The following is a 25,053-nucleotide window of genomic DNA, read 5'->3' as shown; positions in this document are numbered from 1 at the left end:
TTGCATCCAGAGTTCCAATCTTAGGTCTCACAATAACAGCTCAAACTCTGATTATTAAGAAAATCTTCCATATCAAATGTATCCTGTTTCCTAATTTTGAAATACCATCAAATCTTCCTGTTTTTTTTAAATTGCAGTTTAAACCAAGTTGCCAAGAATTCCAGTAACAGTGTCAGTGCTGTCACAACTTCAGGAGCCTCCTCAGCTGCCTTAAAGTTGGAGAATCTGAAGGAGGAGGAAGAGGAGATGAAGAGGAGGGTTGAGCAGAGTAAGGTACTTATACATAGAAACAGCTTGATCAAGAATTTATTGATTTATCTTAGTCCACTCTTCAATTCTGGAATAAAGAAACATATTTGTGTAAGAAATTCATCAAGTACAGGAGAGCTGAGAAATAATTTAAAAATAAACTGGAAAGAATAGAGTGTTGATATAGTTTCAGATTGGTTGTGTTTAATAACAGATCACTACCTTGGTCAGAGATGTTAGTTAAGATAACACATAACCTATCGAAGGTGTTCACTCGAGTTTTACGGTTTGATCAAAGATTACTAACAGTGGGGTTTTGGATGGACTAACGATTTTATTCTGATAACGTTTTGAGGACGTAGAGTAATGAGATCGGATCTTCAGTGGTACCTAGAACATTGCCGATGCAATAGAAGCAAAAGACTTTGTTGACTTCCATTAGCTGCATACATGTATCCTCAGAGCCATGCAGTTACATTCTAGAAGTACACTACAAGTATACTCCCTATCTGTATTAGGAGTTTGTTAATGCTGTAATACAGAGTTTCCCAATCTTGGCAATTTTAAGATGCATGGACTTCAACTCCCAGAATTCTCCAGATAGCCATGGTAAATTCTGGGAGTTGAAGTCCACATGTCAAGGCTGCCTTGACTGGGAAATCCTGCTGCATTGAATGAATGTCAGGAAATATAATGATGAATTCTTATGCTTATTTTTTCATGACTATGTCAAAGTGTAATACTTCCCAATACTGTTCCAGGATGAATATATGGCTGATTTATATCATTTTTCAACCAAGGAGGACAGCTATGCTAAATACTTTATCAAAGTAAGATTTAATTCCTTTTCTTAACTACTCTACTTATATTTTGAAAATCACATGTCATAACTTCTGAAAATTTCATCTCTCCATAGACAAGACTTGTAGAAAAAATACTAATTAGAATTACAATTCTGCTTGCATGTTTCTCTGTGGCAGTTGTTGGAAATCCAGGCAGAGTATCATCAGAAGTCTCTGGAATCTCTAAATTCTACGTTGGCAGAGCTAATGAGTTCTCAAAACGAGTCAGGTACAACTTGAGATGCATTTTTTGGCATGACACATTAGCAATAAATAAATTATAATTATTCAGCCAGAGCTTTGGGAATATTAAAAAGAAAGGGCTGCAAATACAGTATGTGGAACTGAACATTAATACTTTTGGCAGGGACATTCTCTCCTCTGCTTAGATGGGGTCCTTCTTAACTGATGTTTGCATTAATCTGTGGTAGTCGGCTAGAAATGGCTTCGGCCATCAAAAAAGCCTGATATTAGCCCGGAACAGCAGAGAGGAGATGACTCTGGAAATTAACAGTCAAACATTCTTTAATAATAATAAGGTTGGAAGGGACTTTGGAGGTCATCTAGTCCAACCCCCTGCCCAGGCAGGAAGCCCTATACCATTTCAGACAAATGGCTGTCCAATCTCTTCTTAAAGACTTCCAGTGTTGGAGCATTCACAGCTTCTGGAGGCAGGTTGTTCCACTGATTAATTGTTCTAACTGTCTTTAATCTTTGTCATTACTCCTCCTCCTTCCTTGTTTAGATGCCCCTTTTCCATTAGATGCAGCTGTACCAGGGGTGTATGGAATGCCATTAGAAACTCACCTGAAGGCTTCTGAGCGAGAGATTGCACTTCCCATTGAAGCCTGTGTTATGATGCTGTTGAGCACAGGTATGCGGGAAGAGGTAGGTGCCCCCCTCTGTCCAGCTATTCATTTGCCATAGACCTTCTGGCTTCTCTCTTATTTTTGTTTCTTCTTTTAGGGGCTCTTCCGGCTGGCAGCTGGAGCTTCTGTGCTGAAGAAACTAAAATACTGTCTTGACAGTGGCTCAAATATTCCGGATGAATTCTACGTAGACCCTCATGCTGTGGCAGGTAGGTGATCAACAGAACTGTACAGATCTTCAAAGAGGCTTTTCAGTGAAATTTCAGTAGAGCAAAACAGAGAAGCAAAGCACACAGTTCTCCCACCTCCAAGCTTCTAAGCAGCCTTACCTTGCTGCTTCACAGGAAAGCAAAGCATTTATTTAGAACATCATTAATTGTGGCATCTTTGCACAGCATAATTCTATCTTTCTCTCAGACAGCAGTAAACAACTTAAGGTTCTTTAGATAGTTTGGAAAACAGTTCCCAAACTCTGGTCATTGGCTACAATATTCATAATATTGAACATTAGACACATACCAGGTAATTTACATCTTGTTTACAGCTGGGCAGTCATACTGTGTCAGAAACATACTTCCTTGCTTCCAGGTGCACTAAAATGTTACTTACGAGAATTGCCACAGCCGTTGATGATCTCTGAACTCTATGATGATTGGCTGAAAGCTGCCAGGTGAGTTGGAAATAGAAAAATGGACTTAAGCGCACTATATTTTTTTTCAGTCTTTGGTTGAGTTTTATTTATCTGACAAACGAATACCCCCTTGTTTACATTGGGAAAATAGTTATAACATCTATTTTCTTGCAAATATTAAGAAGACTCACCCAAATTGTTTAGCTTCTATACTCAGAGAAGCTCAGCCAGGTGCTTCCACCAACTGAGAGCTAAAGAAAGCTGTGGTGGCAAAGTGGTTAGAATGCAGTATTGCAGGCTAATTTTGTCGACTGCCAGCAGTTCGATTCTGGCTGGTTGACTCAGCCTTTCATTCTTCCAAGATTGGTAAAATGAGGACCCAGATTGTTGGGGGCAATTTGCTGACTCTGTAAACCACTTGAAGAGAGCTGTAAAGCACTATGAAGTGGTATTTAAATCCAAGTATTATTGCTATTGCTAAAGAGGATTGCTCCATCCATATCTGAGAAGCAGAGGTGTAGCGTGGGGGGTGCAGGGGGGGCCGGCCGCACTGGGCGCAACATCTGGGGGGGGGCGCGCTCGCACTCGCAGCTCTCTGCCCCTGCCTGGCTCACTCACTCTCTCTGCAGTGCTGGCTGTGCGAATCCGATCCGAGCCGCCGGGTCGCCGACGCCGCCCACTGTGGAGGGGGGGTGCCTTGCCCCGGGTGCTGACAACCCACGCTACGCCACTGCTGAGAAGCCTTAGAGCAGTGCTTTTCAGCCTTTTCACAGATTGTTCCACTTTTAGGACATGACAATATTTTACCAGTGCTTAGCGAGGTGTCAAAAACTTGATGACCAAAAAAGAAAAAAAGGAAAAAAGTACTGGTTTTAATTTCTTCGGTGGAAGTTTGCTGAATCACTTTCTCTTTGCACTGATAATGTATGATGAATTTATTCATATTTAACAATATGCACACTACCTTAGTGGTCAAGTGACTGGTTGGTTCTTCTTCTTCTTTCCCTCTCCTCTCTCTCTCTTTCACTGCCTGCTGGGCTTTCCTTCCACAGCCTTTGCTCCTTCATTGATCCCTCTGCTCGTCTCACAGAAGCCTCTCCTCTTCTCCCTCTCTTTCTTCGTCCCCTTCGCTTTCTCCATCATCTTTTTTTTCTCTCCCTCTCCCGCCAAAACCTCCTCCTTTTATATCCTCTCCTCTCTCCCCCCCATCTCTTCTGGGTGCGCCGGAAGTGCCAATCAGCATGTAGTCATGAATGCCAATCCTGGGGTCCCAGCAGTCCTGCAGCTCCAGCTGACTCTTTCACCCCAAGGCCTTTCTGCTGCTCCCGGTGATAGCAGAGGCTGCCGGAAGCCCCTATCAACTGGAGCCATGCACACCGATCCTGGACCCTCAGCAGAGCCCTAGCAACACCGCAGTTCCAGCTGACTCTCCCCCAGGCCTGTGTGGCACTTCTGCCACTTCAGCTCATGGCACTGCCGTTGCTTCAGTTCATCCCCCCCCACTACACTTGTTTAGATTGCGTACCACCTGCCAGGTGCCGAAGTACCACCAGTGGTACACGTATCACCAGTTGAAAAGCCCTGCCTTAGAGGATGTAAATGAGAAGAAATACAGCCAGAATCTGATTACATTGTCCTTCACTACTAGGCAATAAGAAATAGTATGAGAAATTCTCACAAGTGCTATGTTCTGGCCTCCCTTTTCTGCCTCAAAAAAAAAAAATATCACACCCTTTTTTCTTCTTCACTCTTCTTTTTCAGTGCCAAAGAGCCAGACATTCGACTAGAGGGCCTCAAGGATGTTTGTAATCTTCTTCCCAAGGACAACTACAACAATCTGAGGTGTGACACAGCTATACATTTTTAGAACTTTCAAGGATCAATTTTAAATTTTATTATAATACTAGCTGTACCCGGCCACGCGTTGCTGTGGCTCAGTCTGGTTAAATTTATGTCCAACAGATGGCGCTGTTTTTTTAAAAAAAGTCATGTTTTTACCTGTCACAGGTGTGACATCTATATAATAGTAGGTATATAAAAACACGCGCGTATTCGAATGCAACGTTGTGTCAAAATTTCAAAGCAATTGGTGAAGAACTTTCGGAGATTTAAGATTTTGAACAAACGAACATTTACATTTTTATTTATATAGATATAATAACATTCTTGAATGTTCGTATTTTTATGTGTTCACTGCCTTAATTCAGAAAATTGGCTTATAGGCTTACTTAAACGAAGATGTAAAGCTTTTCTCCTCCCTGCCTTTCTATGATAGGTCAAACATCATCTTTTGTTCTAGTTGAAATTCAATAGAAAAACCTGAGAATCCTAAGAAAATCAAGGCATTGAGTTTTGCTTTTACAAAGCACTCTTTCTTTGTAGGTATCTGATTCGTTTTTTAGCCATGCTGGCTGAACAACAAGAAGTGAATAAAATGTCCCCAAGCAACATTGCCATTGTCCTAGGACCCAACCTACTGTGGCCCCAGCAGAATGAAAGGTAAATGTCTCAGAAGACAATATACTCTGTATGTTTCATATAGTATATAGTACATATAGTGATGGTGAACCTTTTAGAGACCGAGTGCCCAAACTGCAACCCAAAACCCACTTATATATCGTTGGGTGCCGGATGGGTGTGGCCCATTGGGTGGGCGTGGCTGCAGTGGTAATGGCACCTGGGTGGGACTAAAAAGTTCAATCAATCAATTCCAACTTTGCGAGATCTTTTTTTTTCCTGCGAGAAGTTGAAATTGATTGATTGATTGATTGAACCTTTTTTTTTTTGCACACGATGGCAGAGGCCTAAAGCAAAAAGGTTTTATAAAACCCAGCTGAAGGCCCAGGACTGGGGCGATGGTGCGTGTGCCCACAGAGAGGGCTCTGCATGCCACCTATGGCATGCGTGCCATAGGTTTGCCACCACGGATATAGTATATTCAATAATGAATTATTGAGAAATACCTCACACATTCTATCTATGTAATATGTTGTAACAAAAATGATAAATGTTACTCTCTTCCAAGCTTGGTACTATGCATCAGATGCACTAAATTATAACGTTCATTACTCCCTAGTTAGTAGCATTACTGTTGGGAACTGTAGCACAAAACAACTGGGGACCCATAGGATGGATAAAGAAAGTCATCTAGGGCAAATTCTTTTAAAACTGGGAAACATTTGGAAAGTGCAACTTTTTTCATCACTACAACAATGTCATTACAGCAATTTAATTTTTGAGGTTTCAATGTTCCTCATTAAGAGACCTTATTGAGAACTTTTTCTTTATTTGCAATATAGAGAAGAAAGTCTTAATTTCTTTTTCAGCCATGCCAAACCAGTAAGTGGCTTGTAGTTTAAGCAGATACATAAACCGATCTCCTTCCCAACTCCCATGCACAAGTTCAGCTATCCAAGAATTAGATATAAAGTAAAAAGTTGTAAATAACTTCATAAATAATTAGTTAAGCTATTAAATAATTCCTTGCCTAAAGTAATGATACTGTCAATATATTCCTTATAGAATATGTCTCTGTGTATAACTATGGGTAATTTCTACCTTAATCAGCGGCAGTAATTACTCCTAGTTGGCAGTCTTTTGTAGCTAGTGGAATACTGCTGGCCTTCAATCAACTTTTGCCTGTGGTCATCTGTACAGAGTTTGCGTGATCCTATGTCACATCCTTCTCCATCTTTGGTGATCTTCCTATTCACCTTGGAACTCCTTGGCAATCTTCCTCAGTCCATCTTGGAATCTGCACTTCTTCACCAATCAAAACTACCTAAATCCTACTTAGTTTGACAATTATCAGCTTCTTCTGTATCTCTCCAGCCACAGCTCCAAAGCAGCTGTCAGCCTTTTAACTGTCTTCAGTTTTTTGTGTCACTGCCGGCTCTCCTAATGTGAGAAACTGTGTGTGTGCTTGTGTGTGAAATATTTATTTCTTTCACTCTATATTTTTATATAGCATTTCTCAAACCTCTCAAGAAATGAAAGAAACTGAATGAGCATTCCTTGCCAAAATGAAGGGGGGAAATCCAATTGCTTCCCCCCTTAAATCAGTTAATATTTTTCAAATTAGGTTTTAATCGGTTCTCCAGAAAACACATATGAACAGCAGTGCTTTCAACCTAATGTTCTGTTTTTAAAGTTACCAACCAGAAACAGATGGGAATCCTTATGGAAGACATAACTGCACACCGTCCTACACATTTTCAGGAGCAACCAATACTGAGATATATTTCCTATTTTCAGGGAATTAATATATATCAATATATATTTTAACAATGATAGCTTTATCGTATCACCTCCTGTTTAATACAACATAAATATGAAAAGTAATCACCCAGATGGAGAGGATAGTATTATTAAATTATATATGTGCACTTGTTGCAATCAGGTTAAATCTTATTAGATGTTCAGAGATCAAGCAGAAGAGTCTAGTATTTATATGCTGACATGTTGGTGAAGCATACCTGTAAAGATAAGCAAGGCAGATTAGGGCAAATTTTAATATATCCTCCACCGAAGTCTTAGACGAGTCACAACAAGAACCGAAGAAAGAGGGTCCAGGGTTCACGTCGATCTGTATCGAAGCCGTAGGAGGTAGGTTCAACACCCTCAACACCTTGGAGAGTATGTTTTACGACTCTAGGAGAAAGGTCCTCCATTGTGTTTAAGAAAAAAGATTCCCGTTTGACCTGAGAAGTACACAGCTTCTAAGCAGATACATGTAGTCGGTATCAAGTTGAAAAGGATGGCTTAGGGAGACTGGAAAATGGAATTAGTAAATGATTCTGTGAATTCATTAGTCCCTACAAAAAAGAAATCTCTATGTGCTTTATGGAGTAACTATGCATTGCAATAATATCATTCATGTACTGTATTTCTCTTTGCCATGCAAGTTTCAATAGCAAGAGTTTTGCTATCCAGTGTTACAATAAGAGCTGCAAAATGTGTGTGTGTGTGTGTGTGCGTGCACGCGTGCGCGCAGGAGTTCTTAACTTGTGCTTCTTTGGAGCAAATAAAATATATAATTTATATAAATAATGTTTAATATTTAAAAATGAGGTTCTTTATAAAGGTGGATAGAGAGATGGGTTTAAAAATATTTCACACTTTTAAAGATATAGGGATAAAAAATTAGTATATCTGAGCCATTTTGGGGGAGAGCTCAAATCAATGCGAGATGCAGAAGCTGCATGTGGATGATTTTTATCGAGTATGTTTTATATGCAGTTACCAACTCTTCTCAAAGGAACCTCCAAGGCACTTCATTAAATTATGCGTTGAACGTCATCATGGTATTTCAGCCAAATGTATTACCTTTCTCCAGGGCTAAACCTAGATCCTAGATGGGAGGTGCTTTCTTAATCAAAAAGTAGATAAATGAACAGATAGTGCCTTTTAGCAATTTAAATACCTGGCTCTTGGCATTAACTTTTAAGGGCTTTGGAGGGAAGAGTCACAGATTTCTGACTTTTAGCCAGGCTGTCTCTTCTTGACTTTGCATGAATTGACTATTCTGTATTAGAGCACTAATAAATCTTATGAGAAACAAAGAGGTGGAAGAAATCAGAGATGAACCTTGTGCTGCTAGAGATAATTGCAGAACATTATAATAGCTTTTAGACACTCACACTATCTCATGCATTTTTTTCTTTTTTCCTTAAGATATTAACTTCGATGTCTCCAGTCTGTTCACTCCTCCATTAGACATCAAAAATCAAAACATCCTCACAATAGAAGAACCTTCAGCAGTGTTTCTGCCTTCTGAATCTAATTCCCCTATGCCTGAAGAAAGGTATACATAGACTGCTATAACCTTCAGCTATGCTCCTTATCTGTTTGTACTTCCCCCACCCCAGTTTCAGTTTTTTAAAAAAATTCACTCAGCCTTCCAGCTAGAGTGGTATCCATTTGAAGATATCTTCTTCTGTTGGGCTTGTCTGGTCCAAGTCTGATTTCAGAATAAAGAACTGGGTATTGATAAAACCTACCAGTCTTCCTCTGTACCATATCAAAAGTTATGCTGAAATGAAATTGGACCATGATTGGAAAATTGTTTCTAGTTTGGAAGATTAATTTGTGGAAAATGGCTGGTCCAGGATGGCTAGAACAGTGTGGTCCAAAGGAGAAATGGAAGGTGTTGCACTTTCCTACCAAGAATGTTGTGAATAAAAAGACCATGAAAGTATTCATCTGACTTAGCATCTGGACAGCAGCATAAATATACATACAGAGCATGTGGTCACAGTTGCTCTAATATGGATTGAATACATTGTACTTTTTTCAGTTATATCAGTTCCTCAAAAAAATTGTAGCAATATGTTTCAATTAGAAAACATGGAACTTCTGTTATCCAATTTTTATTCAGATACAGTTCTTTTTAGTGATGCAATGTGCCCATTTACCTCCTATCACAACAGGACACTGCTGCAGTTTATGTAATACAAGGGTATCAAACTCCAACATCACGTGACGTGTCGCGACATATCGCAACTTTTTTCCATTGCTGGCAATGGGGTGGGCACAGTTTTGGCATGATGCATCCAGCCCGTGGGCCGGCAATTTGACACCCCTGATTTAACACAATAGTTACAAATAGACCGGGTATAAGTCTAAACCTTGCTTAATAAAACATTTGTAAAAATAATAAAGGAGGAATCAAATAATCACTATACCTACAATAACATACTATACATAAGCTAATTGTCTTACAGCTTAACACAGTGGTGGCGAACCTATGGCACGGGTGCCAGAGGCGGCACTCAGAGCCCTCTCTGTGGGCACGCGCACCGTCACCCCAGTCCTAGGCCTTCAGCTGGGTTTTATAAAACCTTTTCGCTTTAGGCCTCCGCTGTCGTGTGCAAAAAAAAAAAAAGGTTCAATTAGTCAATTTCAACTTCTTGCGGAAAAAAAAAGATTTCGCAAAGTTGGAATTGATTGATTGAACTTTTTAGTCCCACCCAGTCTGCCATTACCACTGCAGCCATGCCCAAATGGGCCACGCCCACCCAATGGGCCACACCCACCTAGCACCCGACGATGCATAAGTGGGTTTTGGGTTGCAGTTTGGGCACTCGGTCTCTAAAAGGTTCGCCATCACTGGCTTAACATAATGATCTGCTTTATATCCTACTCTAAGATGATGGCTGGGTTTCTAATAAAAACCTAACCAATCATAAGCTACTCTATGTTACTTTAGCTTGCTCTGGCATGTGCTGCTTGTGCAGCCATATTGTTGATGCTTACAGGAAAAACACTCCAGAGAAGGCGGCTTTCTCCAACCATCATTATGAAATAGGATATGATTGTATGCATTTTAACCTGACTTTGTACTAACACCGTGGTGACGAACCTATGGCACGCGTGCCACGGGTGGCACACAGAGCCCTCTCTGTGGGCACGCACACCGTCGCCCCAGTCCTAGGCCTTCAGCTGGGTTTTATAAAACCTTTTTGCTTTAGGTCTCCGCCGCAATGTACAAAAAAAAAAAGGTTCAGTCAATTTCAACTTCTTGCGGGAAAAAAAAGATCTCACAAAGTTGGAATTCATTGATTGAACTTTTTAGTCCTATCCAGTCTGCCATTACCACCGAAGCCACACCCACCCAATGGGCCACACCCACCCAATGGGCCACACCTACCCAATGGGCCACACCTACCCGGCACCCAGCAATACATAAGTGGGTTTTGGGTTGCAGTTTGGGCACTCGGTCTCTAAAAGTTTCACCATCACTTTACTAACAAGTCAGTAGCATATAAAAAGCAGGACTAATAGTCCCTCCCTCAAGCCTACATTAAAAAAATAATCCCAAAGAAAAAAACATTAGGAAAAGAGAAAAGAAGAAAACATAACTCTGGAGCCAATTTTTATGACTTATTCTTCTCTGGAATGCACAAAGCAAATTTCAGCTGTTCTTCACTGCTCACTGAAGGGAATAAAAACTCCACTGTAATCTTCCTGGAATACAGGGGAGCCACTATTTTAATGGTTTGTGGTTGATATCAAAGGATTAAGAATGGAAAGTATCTCTGGAATTTCTCTGTATACTAATTGCTTTTGGAAGCCTACAAATGAGAGTTTATAAGACTTTTCCACATTGACAGGAAAAAATCTGAAGTTATTCCAGAAACAGTGTCCTCAAAAGTGACCGAGTCTTCTACTGAAACAACAATCTGCCCACCTACCTCTGCTTCTGCTGATGAGACCTCACGAAAAAGTAAGTTTCATAGTACTACTATAGTAATCATTTTGCCTCTCCTATTGACACCAGCTGCCAATGTTCCCAAATCACTGCATGTTTTGCATTTCTCCACAATGCATTTTTATGTGTTGTATATAGTGTCCTCACAAGCTCTAATTTTGTGTTATTTAAAAAATGCTTCAAATGGGATTGTAGCAAGATACACTCATTAAATACAAGACAGTGGTACTATTTTGTATTATGAAAGCATTGTTTGTGGCATGGGAGATTCAAAAGGTTTTAGTTGTGCAATCGGTGTTCCTTAGAATTTTAGACAGATCTGATGATAACATTTTATACTGATACTTAAGGAATAATGGAATAGTGGCACAATATATTTTGATTGACAGAGTTGGAAGCTATCTGTTTGAAAATATGCAATGACATACTACTTGTTGGCTGTGTTATTCTGTTTACCTCCATATCATTCTGCTAGTCATAGCTGTCTTTTGTTTTACTGTCCTGTTCAGAAAATTCATAGCATAGTCAAGGATGACTAACTAGAGCATAGCTCTGTATGTGCTTTGAAGTGACAAGACTAGATAAAATAGAGGGAAAACATATATAGAAAATTCATACTGCAGTTTGATAAGGTTGGGCATAATCTATCTTAAATACAGATTTCAGTTTATCCACAATTCTGGTATTGTTAGGAACCACCTTGTGCAGTTAACCACATATAAATAACACATATCAAAATCCAGCACTTTTAGAAATAATTTTATTTCAAGTTTAAGAAACAGATACAGAGAAAGTACATAGAAAGAAAATAGTTAAGAGAGAGTTTTATATCAAATATGCCAGCGTTTTTCTGGATTCATGCAAAGCTGAGACCAAGGAGTAAGAATAAAAAATGTCTAAAATATGGGATTTTGGTGTTTTTTTTTCTTTCATTCTCCTTTACAGCAAAGCGGGTGGCTCCACCCAGACCTACCATGCCTCCACCCCATCCTCAAACCACACCACTTGTTCATCTTCACATGCCTCCTCCTTCTCCAGAGTCTGTCTCCATCCCTAAAGCCTTGCCTCGAAGAACAGTAGGGGGACCAGCACGAGCTCCAGTTATGGCACCCCCACTTCCTCCCCAGCCAGCCAGAAGGCAGAGTCACAAAGCTCCACCATCACCTAGGCCTCCTTCAGAAGCTATGAACAATAAGGCAGCTACAGCTGAAGAGGATTCTACTAATGTCTGCAGTAGAGAAACTCCCAAAGATTCCATCCATACAAAGAAAGAAGCCAATGAAGGAAAAATCAGCTCTCCATCTGCTGCTGCTCAGAAAGTAGAAACTCTGGAGAATGTTTGAGAGGAAGAGTTTTACTGGCTTTGCTTTTGCCTATCCAATTTGTTGCAATTCTTTTCGCCCTGGTATTTTGTTAAATGTTCCCCAAGTGCATCAAGGTGCAAGAGTCATGTTTCTTGGGACCCTTATGTATGGTCTATTTAAATCAAACTCCCCCCCCCAAAAAAAATAAATAGAAAATCCTCTCCTCCTGTTTACAAACATTAGAGCATCAATCAGTACAGGGTGTCCTTCATGCAATATTTGAATCCAAGCCCTGTACAGGAGCAGTGGTCTGATACAACATACTTCACTTTCCTACGATTCTGTTATCAATCTATAAAGCACAAAATAGCTTTTCATTAACAGTACTCTGCTTTTTTTATTATTTTTGACAAAACATTTGTGGAAGCTTCTGAATAAATGTTAAAAGAAGATAGATTATGTTGTCTTCTCCTTATTGCAGTTATACCATACATCTTGCATTAATCCTATCTATGAGAATTATACTTACCCTTTTAAAAAGTGGTTATTTTGTTGGAGAAACATTTTATCTATAACTCAATTTTAAGAATGTCTCTAGTTCATGTAAGATGATCCAAATAGTTCATATAGGCAAAAGGCAAATCAAAGAAACTGTGTATCAATTTTGCCTGTATCAAAGATAAATACAGCTCTTGTTTTATTGAGATAAAAGGTGTTTTGTAACATTATAAAGTCTAATAAATACATTGCCAATGAATACCCTTATCAATTTTCACTTTTAGGAACTGCTTCAAGAAAAACAAAGGAAAGGATAGGCAAATAAAATAAAATTGCAATTGAAAGACACTTCCCCCCATAAAATCAAAAGTGTAGGCAATATATAACTTTTGGTAAGAAAACAAATACACTGTAATAGACAAGAAAGAGCATAATAAAAATCCTGGGTCATACATGACACACAGAGAAAAAAAATGAACAAATGCAGCAAGCATTCATGCTGACACAATAAAAATGGGCCCATCAGAAGCAGCTGAAGAGTTCAAATCCCTGGCCTTTCCTGGAGAACAAGATTTTTTCTGCATGCTTTAAATGGCTAGAATGTGCTTTCAAGCTTTATTTCCCAACCCTGTATCTATGTCAGGCACGAAAGACCAGGTCCACACACAAAGGTCCAATTAAACAGATTTATTGCTAAACAGCCTATGCACAGAAATCTTCTCAACCAATGGTTAGCACCTGTTTGGAGTTAAATAAGGGTCCATGGAATTCAAGGGGAAGTTGGACTTAGTCCATTTGTGACTAAGTTGAGACTCTAGGCTGGTTCTTCTTTTAACTTCACCTGTAGGTTCTGCCATTTCTTTTCCTACATGCTGTCACCTTGTTTTTTATTCTTTTCACAGAGGAAAAAGTAGGAAAACAAGTGAAAGCAGTATCTCAGGCAATTCTCTTCGTTTCTATAGCAACTATCTGGCATTTACCCTCAACCAGCTTCTTGAATACAGTTTGCCAACAGGGGGCTTTCTAAAGGTAGCAAGAATAGCTTCCATGGAAGAAAACGGAATCAGTATTTTGCATTACTTGAAAAGGTGTACTATTTTGTTCAGCACAGGAGTCACATATATGAGACGGGCACTATTTAAATCAGATGACGACAATGACAACAATGAAGAGGATAGACATACATATAGGTAGATAGGACTACTAGAGTATAATTTCCTATAAGGTAATGTCCTTCTGTACCACAAAGCCCACATTCTGGAGAGAGAGGATCATTGGTTTGAAAGAGGAGTAAAAGAGGCCATTTATGTTAACATAAATGTTGAGCAGCCATCTCTCAACAGAGGGGGATAAGACAGAACGGGATAAGACAACGCAAACCCTGCAGCACTTCCAAAAGAAGATTCCACCCCCACCACCCCCATTTGCACTCTGATACAGGTGACCCCGAGGGCACAGATAAACCCTCCAAGGCAGTGTTTCTCAACCTTGACAATTTTAAGGCATGTGGACTTCAACTCCCAGAATTCCACAGCCAGCATTGCTGGCTGTGGAATTCTGGGAGTTGAAGTCCACATGCCTTAAAATTGTCAAGGTTGAGAAACACTGCTCCAAGGGGCCTCAAGAGCTCTCAGGGAGAGAGCTAACGACCAGAGGACCGCAAAGAAACATGATCCTTTCACCCCTCCCCCCACTCCAATTTTGACAGAGCTAATCCTTCCATTCCCACCCCCACCCCCATCCTGCCACAACCGATGAAACTTCTTGGATGAGAAGCGAAACGTCCTCCTCAAGAAAAAAAACAGTCCAGTTGCCTTTCGATAAAGCACCTTTGAGACGATCATGATCTGGACGAGTGAGCATCTCCACAGACATCCCTCCGTACGGCACCAGAAGCAACCCGCCGAAAACTGCTCCGTCCTCAGGTACTCCGCCTCCTTCCGCACTCAGGGCCTGCAATAGGTTCTTCTAACCCAGTGGTTCTCAACCTTTTTAATGCCACAACCCCCAACCGGTCGTAAGTCGAGGACTAAACCGGTCGTAAGTCGAGGACTACCCAACCGGTCGTAAGTTGCGGACTTTCCCTGCCCTGGAGCGCCGCGCATGCATGGTTCCGACCCCTGCGCCGGCCGAGTCGTAGCTGGCAAGCGGCAGAGACGGAGCAGGCCAACCACCAGCTGGCCCAGCCCAAGGGAGGTAAGGCACCCGCCGGAAAAGGGGAAAAAAAATGGCAGACAAAAAAAATGGCGGACAGGGAACGAACCGCTGGGGGCACTTTACCAGCTAGCTGGGGTTTACCCCAGGGCTGGGTATCCAACTCTTGGCGACAATAGATTGGGTCACAAAGAGTTGGAACTGTTAAAATTCCGTACACCTGAAGTTGAGGGTCGTAAGGTGTCGGTCGTTACGACCGACACCTTAAGACCCTCAACTTCAGGTGTACGGAATTTATTGTCAAGGTTGAGAAACACTGTAAATTAACCGTCCTTCATCTTTTCTCTCACCAGGTTCTTAATTCTGTTGCCTATAAGCCCCGCTGGCTTTTTTTTTTTTTTTCCACGGTCCGTAACGTGAGTTTTTCAAACGTTCATTTGTAAGAGCCTTTATCTTTCTATCTAACAGGTTTGCAACACGTGCCCCTTTATTTTGACCCGCCTCTTCCTCGTTTCCTTCCACCAATGGGCTGAAGCTACAGGGGCGGGGGAAATACTACTTTACCCCTACCGCTCCTCAGTTAGAAAGGAAGACGAGCGCCCCCTTACGGGTCTTGCTCAGAACGCCGTCTTGTGTCTTCTTTCTTTCTCGCTTGTAAACCGGTTGCCATGGAGCAACACAGCCCGCCCCGCTTTGAGCACCTCGGGCGAATACTCCACCCTTCCCCTTTTAATGCATTCGCCGTACCGGCTCCTGTGATTGGACGACGACCCTCAGATCTTCCCTGTTTCGTTCGAACCGGGTCGAGCCCCCGGCTCTTCAGGCATCTGATTGGTCCTGTTTCCTAAGCCCGTCAAGGGAACGGCGCGCTTCTGATTGGCTGCGTCGCCGCCAGGAGGACGGGGGGCGGGGCGGCGAGTGCGGTTCCAGCATGGCGGGCTGCAGGCGGCTGAGCGGCGCTTGTCTGCGCGAGGTGCTGGGGGAGGCGCAGGGGCTGCTCTTCGACTGCGACGGGGTCCTGTGGACCGGCGATCGGGCGGTTCCGGGCGCGCCGGAGCTGCTGGAGCGCCTGAACCTGAACGGGAAGACCACCCTGTTTGTCTCCAACAACAGCCGCCGCTCCGTGGCCGAGCTGGAGCGCCGCTTCTCCCGCCTTGGCTTCCGCGGCGTCCGCGGCGAGCAGGTGTTCAGCTCCGCTCTCTGCTCGGCGCTCTACCTCCGCCAGCGCCTTCTGGGCGGGGAAGCTGGCGCCGGCGACTCGAGCCCGGGCCGCGTCTTCGTGCTGGGCGGGGAAGGGCTGCGCGGGGAGCTGCGCGACGCGGGGCTGCGGCTGACCGGAGAAGAAGGAGAAGAAGAAGAAGAAGAAGGGGAAGGCGACGGAGAGGCCCTCCCGGTGCGCGCTGTCGTCGTCGGCTACGACGACCAGTTCACCTTCGCTAAGCTCTCCGAGGCCTGCGCCTATTTGCGCGACCCGCGGTGCCTGCTGGTAGCCACCGATCCAGACCCTTGGCACCCGCTTAGCAGTGGGCAGCGCACCCCGGGTGAGTGAGGGCGGCGGGCCGAAGGGCCCAGGCTCTGGAGCCCCCCTGGCTAGCACCGGGTGGGCGCCGAGGCCCAGTGGCGTCGCCCTGCCCTCGGCCTATTGGGTCTGTGCGGTAGAGGACGCAGCCCGGGCTTAATCCTGCATTTCCAGAAACTAAGAAAAAGGGGTAGAGAGAAAAAGCGGACAACCATGCAAATTGCTCATATAATCTGGGTAGGCTTACTGAAAGGCTGAGGAATGGATTTCCACTTGTTAGGTCATCTGTTCTGGTCTTTGATATCTTGCTTTCTGTACGGTTTAATAAATGTCCCATACTGAGATTCAAAATGACTAATATTTCATTCAGATGACAGCATACAGTATAGAAGTGCACTCCATAATTTATTTGAAGAATCCCGATGTGCTGAGCAAAGCTTTGACCAGATCAAGGTAGTGTGAAATCAAGGACTGTTCTCAAAGTCAAGTATGCCTTTTCCTAAAATGCTGGAGTTTAGCCTTTATGTCACTTTCTTTTCATATTTTACTAGCAATAATTGTTGGAATAACAATTGATGTATTAACACTGCCAGTGATCAAATAACCTTGTGGACGTTCTTGTGTGTTGCTAAGATATGGATCTGACACAACTTCTATATTCAGATTTTTTTTTCTTTTTTTGATAGCCCTTTTTGCAAACTACCAATAAAATGACTTAGTAAAGTGATTTGCAAGTAGAAAGTACATGTCTATTAGTCAGCTGCTTCACAGTTCTTCAAATAAGATGAATCAGTATCTGTTTCCCCTGGACCATTGCAAGCAACTCCTTTTAGAGCTTTATGAGTTTTAAGTTATTTTTGTGGAATTTATAATTATCCCTGCACTGAATGAGACATTCTCCATGACTGGTAAGAGAACTGAAAAAAAAATCTCAGTCTCTATTGATAAAGAAATATCTGAATCTTCATACTTCCTAGTCTTGCCCTCATAAACAGGTTATCTGTTCCCCACTTTTTTGGAAAACCTTACTCCAAAGTTGACTGGTTGACCTTAGGTATACATTACTATGAGCAATACTACTGAGAAAAAATTGAAGTGTATACTGTATAACTATATATATAGTAATATATACTTATACTGTGTAATAAAATGCATCCATTCATATCTAACTAGCCTTGAAATGTTACATACTCAAGTGTTTCTGTTTCTGAACCAGGGGAAGCTTGTATTTATAAGACCTTGGGATTCACTCCAAGAATTTTCAACTGAGCTGATAGAATTTCTTGGATTATAATATTATTTGCAGTTAAATCTTTAGAATTATGTGAATTTGTTTCACATAATAGTAAAATTAGATATAAGCTTTCCATTTAAGTGAAAGTTAAGTTTACTTAGTCTCACTATTTTGAACCCAAAACGACCTGTTTTATTCATCCTTTATTGGGTCAATTTATTTGGATTACCTAATATGTCAGGCAGTGCCTGGATTGCGGTTGTTAACGGAGGTCAATCTTTTGATTTGTGGTGGTTTTGTCTCTTCTCTTTCAGGGACAGGGAGTCTCACTGCTGCAGTTGAAACAGCATCTGGTCGCAAAGCAACAGTAATTGGAAAACCAAACACATACATGTTTGAATGCATTGTAGAGCGCTTTGGTGTAGATCCATCCCGCATGCTTATGGTGGGTGATCGGCTGGAGACGGATATACTGTTTGGCAAGAACTGTGGCCTTGATACTGTCTTGACCCTGACAGGTGTCTCATATTTAGAGGAGGCACAGGCTTACATGGCCAGTGACAGCCCTTCAGCTAAGGACCTGGTGCCTCACTACTATGTGGACAGTATTGCAGACTTGATACCAGGCCTCGATGAATAAGGGGGGAAGTGGGTGGGTAACAGTCCTGTTTCCATTCCAGACTGCCAACCTTTCCTCCTCCTGTCTCCCCTCTTGAATCTGAGCTCATCACATTCCAGTGTTTCTTCAAGAATGAAGAGAGTGGAACTAATTCCCCTTTCATTCTTTAAGCTTAATCAGTTTCATTTTAGACACAATAGGGGAGCAGGAAATCTAATGTGAAAAAAATAGGTTGTTTACAGGCCAAACTAGTATTTATTACTATTTTTCATCATAGTAATTATTTAAGTTATTTTTGTTTTATTGTAGCCAATAGTGGTCTCTTACTGTTGGCCTTTGCTTTACTTTGTAGCATACTTTGATGTGCTTGATGTGCTTTTATAGTGTTTGTCCTCAGGCTTAAATATAACCACTGCCATTCCATGCCTGTTTTGAAGTTCTCCAAGAACCTATGCTGTGAAAAGGAAACATCAGAGACGTATCCAGAAAATATGACATTGTGCCTCCACAAAATGGTCCTTTAATTTTATTCTTGTGGGTGTTTACGTAGTTGAAGTTCATTCAAACAATTTAGGTTATCCAGGAATTGTAAGAACTAAGACCCACTTTTTTAATTGAAACTAAATACAGGAGCCATTCTAGCAGAATTGAGTAAACTCCTCCACAGGATTTGCTCCAAAGCGCTTTGTTTTGTGTAGGAAAGAAAATGCCAGAACTCAGTATCCAGAGTATATATTAATGAATTCAAATTTTAATATCCTTTTTCTGCCTTGAGTTTTATCAAGTTAAATGTTTCTTTATCCAATTTCATTTTGGTATATGGAATTGCTACTGCTGCATCAAACTAAGTTGCATACAATAATTTTTGTGCCGCAGTGTTCAGAACTGAGTCATTTTGTCTTGGTAATTCTTCTGTGGTCATAGCCTCCAGACGATTCTTATCTAAGCGAAAGCAAGAACTTGATATTTTTTTCCTTTTTTTTTTTAACTGGGCAAACTGATAAATTTCATCAGTAAATATTTTAGCTCCTGTCTGTGCCTGATACAATACACCACTGTTCTAGAGGAGGGATGAATGTGTGTTCTCCCTCGTGCCCTGCCATGGTGTGCTTGATTTGTGGGATAATGCTGGCATGGCCAGTGGTGTCTGTGTGCCACGGTATCCCCAAATCAGTCCTTGCTATTCTTCTAATGGTTTATTATGTATTTATTAATGTGTTTGTATAAATTATGCTGATCAATTGTGCCAAAGTGGTATGTTGCCTCTAGGCCTACTCACTAACTGTACCTCCATGATGTTGTGCTTTTTCTGACACTTGCTGTCATTCTGCATATAATAAATTGCAGGCACCAGATGGAATTTGATTGTATTTATTTAACTATATTGTGAGATTGCTCTATGATAATTTCTAATTTCATAACTTCTTTTCATTAGAAATGTGCGGAAATCATTGATAGGGAACAGAATGTTCTAGAGAACTCCAGAATGTTCCATTTCTCTTAGGATTGTGTTGAACCTCCTTCTGGACCATGTCTTTCTGAGATGGTTTGTCAGTTTTCAGAAGTAAATCCTCCAAGCCAGAAGAAGTTCAGTGTATTTTAAGGATGATCTTTTTATTACAGTTATTGACTAACAAACATAAAATAACACATTCTATAAACAGTAAAAAAAATTATTAGACTCACAATAGCTTATTAATCTTCACCAATTTTTTTAAAATGGAGAAGGGGCAACTTGGAGATGAGTACTTTTAATATTAATACTGTTTAAAAGTATTAAGTAAACATTTAAAAAAGTATTTTAATACTTTTGATTCTATTCCTGCTCAAACTTCTTGTGCTTTGTAAAAAGCTTTTTGTCAGGAAGAGATTTGGCATAATTCACAAACAGAACACTCTAACATTCTTAGGAGCATTCTTTTCACTGGTTGACAAATATTATATATTCCTTATTTTCATCCTAGCCACTCAAATCCTGTTGGATAGAGTGTAGGGCAAGGGAAACGATTCTGGATTAATAGTCCTCACACAAATGCGAGATGATTTTTGTTAAATTATTAATAGCCTCTATTGTCTTTTTTTAAATTAGCCTGCTGAAATCATTGAGACTAAATATAAGTCAGCACAATGCTACAATATTTATTATGTTCCATTCATAAAGTTTAAAGTGCCAGGGTCAAAGCAGAATAATAAATAATGTGAATTAAATGGAACTGTAATGATATACTGAGAACCTACTAAACGCCCTTACGCTTAAAAAGAAAAAACATCATGCAACAGGACTTTGGACCAAGTTGCCTGTTTATTCCTTGTGTGTAAAAATTTAGTTTGACTGATCAATCTGCTTCAGATAAATGTAAAATTTGCTAGAATTTTTAAAGCTGGGTCAAAAAAAGAAAAGTTTACAGCCATGAGAGCGGGCAGGAATTAAAGACTGCAAATGCATATAAAGATTAGAAAGAAAACTTGCTAAAAGAAAACTTGCTAGAAATCAGTATTTTTAGAATAAATAAAAACTATTATAGATAACTGATCATTATTCACAAGTGTCCAATATTACTTGTGCATATAGCGCCAGAAGAAATAGCATGCTGTCTTAAAGGTATTCTGTTCAATAGTAACAATCCCTGCCTCCTCCCCTGAAATTCTTTTTCCAAAACTGCTATAGGGGTGAGGACATAGAGATGGTTATTGAATACACCTGTACATGGCATCTGTGCCACAGCTTTGTTTGACACACCTTTCCCAGAAGCCCAGCTTAAATTCAAATAAGCAGTTTGGGGCTGGAGGCACATTAATAATCTGGAGAGCAGACGTGGTCATGGCAAGCCTCCAAACATCCATCTATCGGGGTCAAAACCAAGAAGTTTGCTCCATTGTTGGATGCCCTATATTCAACCCTTCCACGCCCAGCTTACTCTTATCTTTTCTGATCATTCACTTCCAAATAAAGGACTCGCCCTTTTTCATTCTTTCAAAGTGTCTTCTGGACCTATATGAATTCCAGAAATATTCTTGGAAATAAAGGCAATACAAGTGGCCGGCACCTTGAAGTACGTTTATTTCCAATCTTATTTTTTTAATTCAAAAAATATTTTAAAGGTTCATAGAGCAGAAATTGGCCAGAAGGCCTTTTTCTGATTTAGACATATTTTTAATGGGAATGCTCTTGGTACAATAGTTTCTCGTGAATTGTACTATTAGCTTGCTATAGCTTTACAGCTTCTCTTTTCAACTTGCTGTGAATTTTACAGTGTGGGATGTTGTCCTGCACTGGGATGAACAGCCTCAAGAAGGAGGCAATTAGCAAGTTTCTAATGCTTTTATCAATTTGTTCATAAGTCACTTAATGATTCATGCTATGATTACAGGATATAAATTATGCAAAGAAAACCAAGAACAATACACAGAAGAAGTACATTGTGCCTCTTAATTCATAGCTATAGCTTAATACAGCAAAAAAGACCACATCCAATCCAGGAAACCTAAAGGTCAATTTGAAGAGTAAAGAATCAGGAGAGACCAAGAATGAGACCAGAGGAACACAGGTCTCATAATGGAAAATTGTTTTCAATGCAGGGAGTGCTCTTAAATAGCAGGAATTCAGGAGCTTGCCTAATTAGAAGAACAGATGCTGTCTGCTGTCAAGGAGACCTGCCACTCCTTAGCTGATCATGTGCTTTAAGATTGGGTACTCACCTAAGTTCAGGATTTGACCCCTTGTTCTCCAAATCAACAATCACCTACACTGGGTCTGAATTGTTGATTTGCTTCCCATCTACAGGTTCTCCTCTTCAGCTTTAGAAATAGGCAAGTCCGTAACAATAACTAAATGGGAATGCTCCATTATCCTGCTTGAGTAGGATCTCAGAATTTTATTGCATAGAACATTTGTCTTACAACTCAAGATTGAAGCAACGCTCTAAGATTAAAGGCTTAAATTTATTATTTTGAGGGTAGGAAAGAAAACATCTGGTCATAGATTTGGAAAAAGTTCTTCAGACTATCAAGCCAACCTGGTGATTAATTCTAGGAATTCAAGCAAGCTCAATGCATTGAACAGCCAGTCAAGGAGAGTTAATCATTTCTGTTAATTCTTGAGTCTACTGCCCTATTGAAGTTTTCTTAATATTCAACAGGAATTTTCCTTGTTTGCGACTTATTCTGTATAACAAGAGTGAATAGGCATTGATCTTTGGGGTGTCATCCATTCATATTCTTGAAAAGTGGTACATGACTTTCTACTCCCTTTGTAAGGCTAAGTATTGGAGATATACAGCTTTCCGACAGGATGGATCATTCTGAAATAAACTCAAACAAGGTAATCCCTGATCTCCTACCATGGTTGCCACCTGCTCTTTGATCAGGACTGTGGATCAGATTGCACAATGTGTCTGTCTGGGGTAGTTCAACCCCATCCAGGCCAGAAGTGGAAAAAACTTGATACTAGATTGCCCAAGCACCCAGGGCCACTCAGTCTTACTTAGGTTAAGCTGGAGCCCATTGTATGTCATCCAGGCAGGGAGAGGACCTACTCCTGGTCCAACACCTTAATCACATTACTCGCTGACTATAAGTATAGAAGGGTTATTATTTTTTAAGGTAGGATACTTTCATGTTGTATATGTTTCCTGTGGTAGCTCTCTTTACAAAAAGTCCTGTAGCCTAGTAATAAACAATAACAAGAATCTATTTTACCAATAAAGTTATATCAGATAATCAAGTTTTAGAACACCTTTAGAACACCTAAATAGAAGCATTTCCTTGAAAAGAGATTACTGAATCCCCCACAATACAAAGGAGATCCCTTTATTATTTGTTATGTTCTTCAATTTGCCAATTGGCTTTGAATGCTGCTAGAAAATATAAACTTTTCAAAAAGGAATTTCAGCAGTAGAGGGTGCTCTAATGCAATAAGTGTTTTGCATTGTAAGCAAAACAAGTATTTTTATTTTAATAAAGTCAAATAGAACATAACATTTTTAACATTTAAATAATTGATAGCATAAAAATATTTGTTGGGCTTTCTACTAAGTGTGATGTAACAACTTCCTCTCTCTGTTATACTTTAGGGCAGGGGTAAGCAACCTTGGCTCTTTTATGACTCGTGGACTTCAACTCCCAGAATTCCTGAGCCAGCTGTGCTGGCTCAGGAATTCTGGGAGTTGAAGTCCACGAGTCATAAAAGAGCCAAGGTTGCCTACCCCTGCTTTAGGGTATCCCAAAAACAAAGCAGGATAGGAAAAATATAATAGCAAAAAGTAATTCTTTCATTTCACACTATATACACATTTCTTAGGATAATAAAGGAAGTAATTATCACGGTATAATTTTGTTTTATTTCAAGTGATCACACCTTTCAAATGATCTGTTAGAGAGGAAGCATTTTGATACTTTGGTCTCCAAATAGTATTCAAAAGAAGAAAGTAAATGCCACATAAAATAAATAATAGTAAAATTAACCACAGCAAATGTAGTCTTAGATACAAGTATGAATTGCAAGCAAAACAAGAAACAAAGAGAATCCAAACTTCTGATTCATTGGGAATGTAAATTGTTTTAAATCCTTGATTATAGGCTATTCACTCTTTCCATGGAGAAGTTGAGTTGTAGTCTTTTCCATAATCAAGGCATGCTTTTTGAGTAGTTCCATATGTTGTAATCCTTGAGTAGTAGTGGTGTTAGTGATGGGGATAGTAGCTTTGTTAATTAATTGTGGAATAGTGAATAACATGAATTTATTTTATAGGATCCTATCATTTGAAATTTATATTTCAAACTATTTCTAACTAACTCACAGACAAAGCAATTTCATTTACTCACTCTGCCCCCCCCCCCCAAATCTCTATTTCTCAAGCTGATTCTTTATGGAATATAATATTTTGCCCTTTCACAACATAATCCAGCAATCTCAAATTTCTTACTGTTAGTTATATTTTGTTTGCATTATCAGTTGAAGCATCTTACCAGAATCAAGCTTTTTCACAAAGCTGTCTAGTTATAAAAACATGGCATTCCTTTCCCTTTTAAAAAATAATTTCAATAATATAAAATAAGAAATCTGTGAACTGTATCTTTCTTTGAATAAAATGTGAAATTAACACCAGTGTTGCTCATGTCAGCAGTTTGGACCTATGCTGTAGCTGGGCAGTAGAATTATTGTCCACATCTTTTTACTATAAAGCTAGACTTCCAATAAATGAAGGGAAGTGACACTAGTTCAGGAATAAACCAATCCACTGAAAACCTATGACTTAAGATGGAAACTCCAGATAATGGACTTCAAATTTAAAAAGCTCTGCCAACTAAATATACATCATTATGTCAGTCAAAATGCTTGCCCAGCACTCTACAAAATGTTCTTTATTTATATCCTGACCTTGTACAATACAGAATAGTTGCATCAGTCCCTGGTATTATTTTTCTCTGATCATTGAACTTGACACCCCCAAGGTAAATTTTCTTATTTAAGTATGGCAGAGAATAAAATGGAAATCTTCCAGCTTTTCATTTCTCTTTTTAATTAAAGGTTTGGCTGCACTATGCCCTTCTACTGTTTTCAATTAGAAAACAGGTTGCATTTTTTATTTATTTACTTTGCTTTTTAGTGGTATTGGTGTTGGTGAAGACCATGGCTAGTGAAGAGGGAGCAGAGATGAGAAATGAGATGTGTGAGAGAGGCAGAGCCCTGTGCCTCTCCAGAATTTCTTCTTTGCTCCCTACTATCACAGTTCTGACACTGGAGAGGCAACACCCACCAAGTCCTCTGAAACAGATGAAGATCCTGAGGTAGAAACCCAACTGTGGACCAAAATCTTTGTGTACCTTTTCAGGAATGAGACTGAAGACAACAAAGACAATTTCAGATCTTGATCCAGAGTTTAGAAGCTCTTATATTATCAGCCTTTTGATTTGGCCGATAACC

At 40.3% G+C, this 25,053-nt stretch overlaps 1 protein-coding gene across 1 annotated transcript in view; it reads left to right on the top strand.

Moving 5' to 3' along the window:
- SH3BP1 (SH3 domain binding protein 1) overlaps positions 1-18,391 on the top strand; it is a 37,167-nt gene extending 18,776 nt beyond the window's left edge. Inside the window, exons 8-21 of the mRNA XM_015817283.1 lie at positions 1,011-1,079; positions 1,230-1,320; positions 1,837-1,979; positions 2,058-2,169; positions 2,549-2,630; positions 4,353-4,433; positions 4,974-5,090; positions 7,830-7,894; positions 8,265-8,394; positions 10,703-10,815; positions 11,746-12,137; positions 13,593-13,792; positions 15,606-16,297; positions 17,824-18,391. Coding sequence (XP_015672769.1) covers positions 1,011-1,079; positions 1,230-1,320; positions 1,837-1,979; positions 2,058-2,169; positions 2,549-2,630; positions 4,353-4,433; positions 4,974-5,090; positions 7,830-7,894; positions 8,265-8,394; positions 10,703-10,815; positions 11,746-12,137; positions 13,593-13,792; positions 15,606-16,297; positions 17,824-18,149 — 2,613 coding nt within the window. The 3' untranslated portion in view covers positions 18,150-18,391. The remainder of the gene's footprint in view (positions 1-1,010; positions 1,080-1,229; positions 1,321-1,836; positions 1,980-2,057; positions 2,170-2,548; positions 2,631-4,352; positions 4,434-4,973; positions 5,091-7,829; positions 7,895-8,264; positions 8,395-10,702; positions 10,816-11,745; positions 12,138-13,592; positions 13,793-15,605; positions 16,298-17,823) is intronic.
- The last annotated feature ends 6,662 nt before the right edge of the window (positions 18,392-25,053 follow it).

This window comes from Protobothrops mucrosquamatus, unplaced genomic scaffold (assembly GCF_001527695.2).
Source record: "Protobothrops mucrosquamatus isolate PMUCROS unplaced genomic scaffold, P.Mucros_1.0 scaffold569, whole genome shotgun sequence".
Taxonomy (NCBI): Eukaryota; Metazoa; Chordata; class Lepidosauria; order Squamata; family Viperidae; genus Protobothrops; species Protobothrops mucrosquamatus.
Note: the sequence above shows the minus strand (reverse complement) of the source record. Positions and strands in the feature narration are given on the sequence as shown.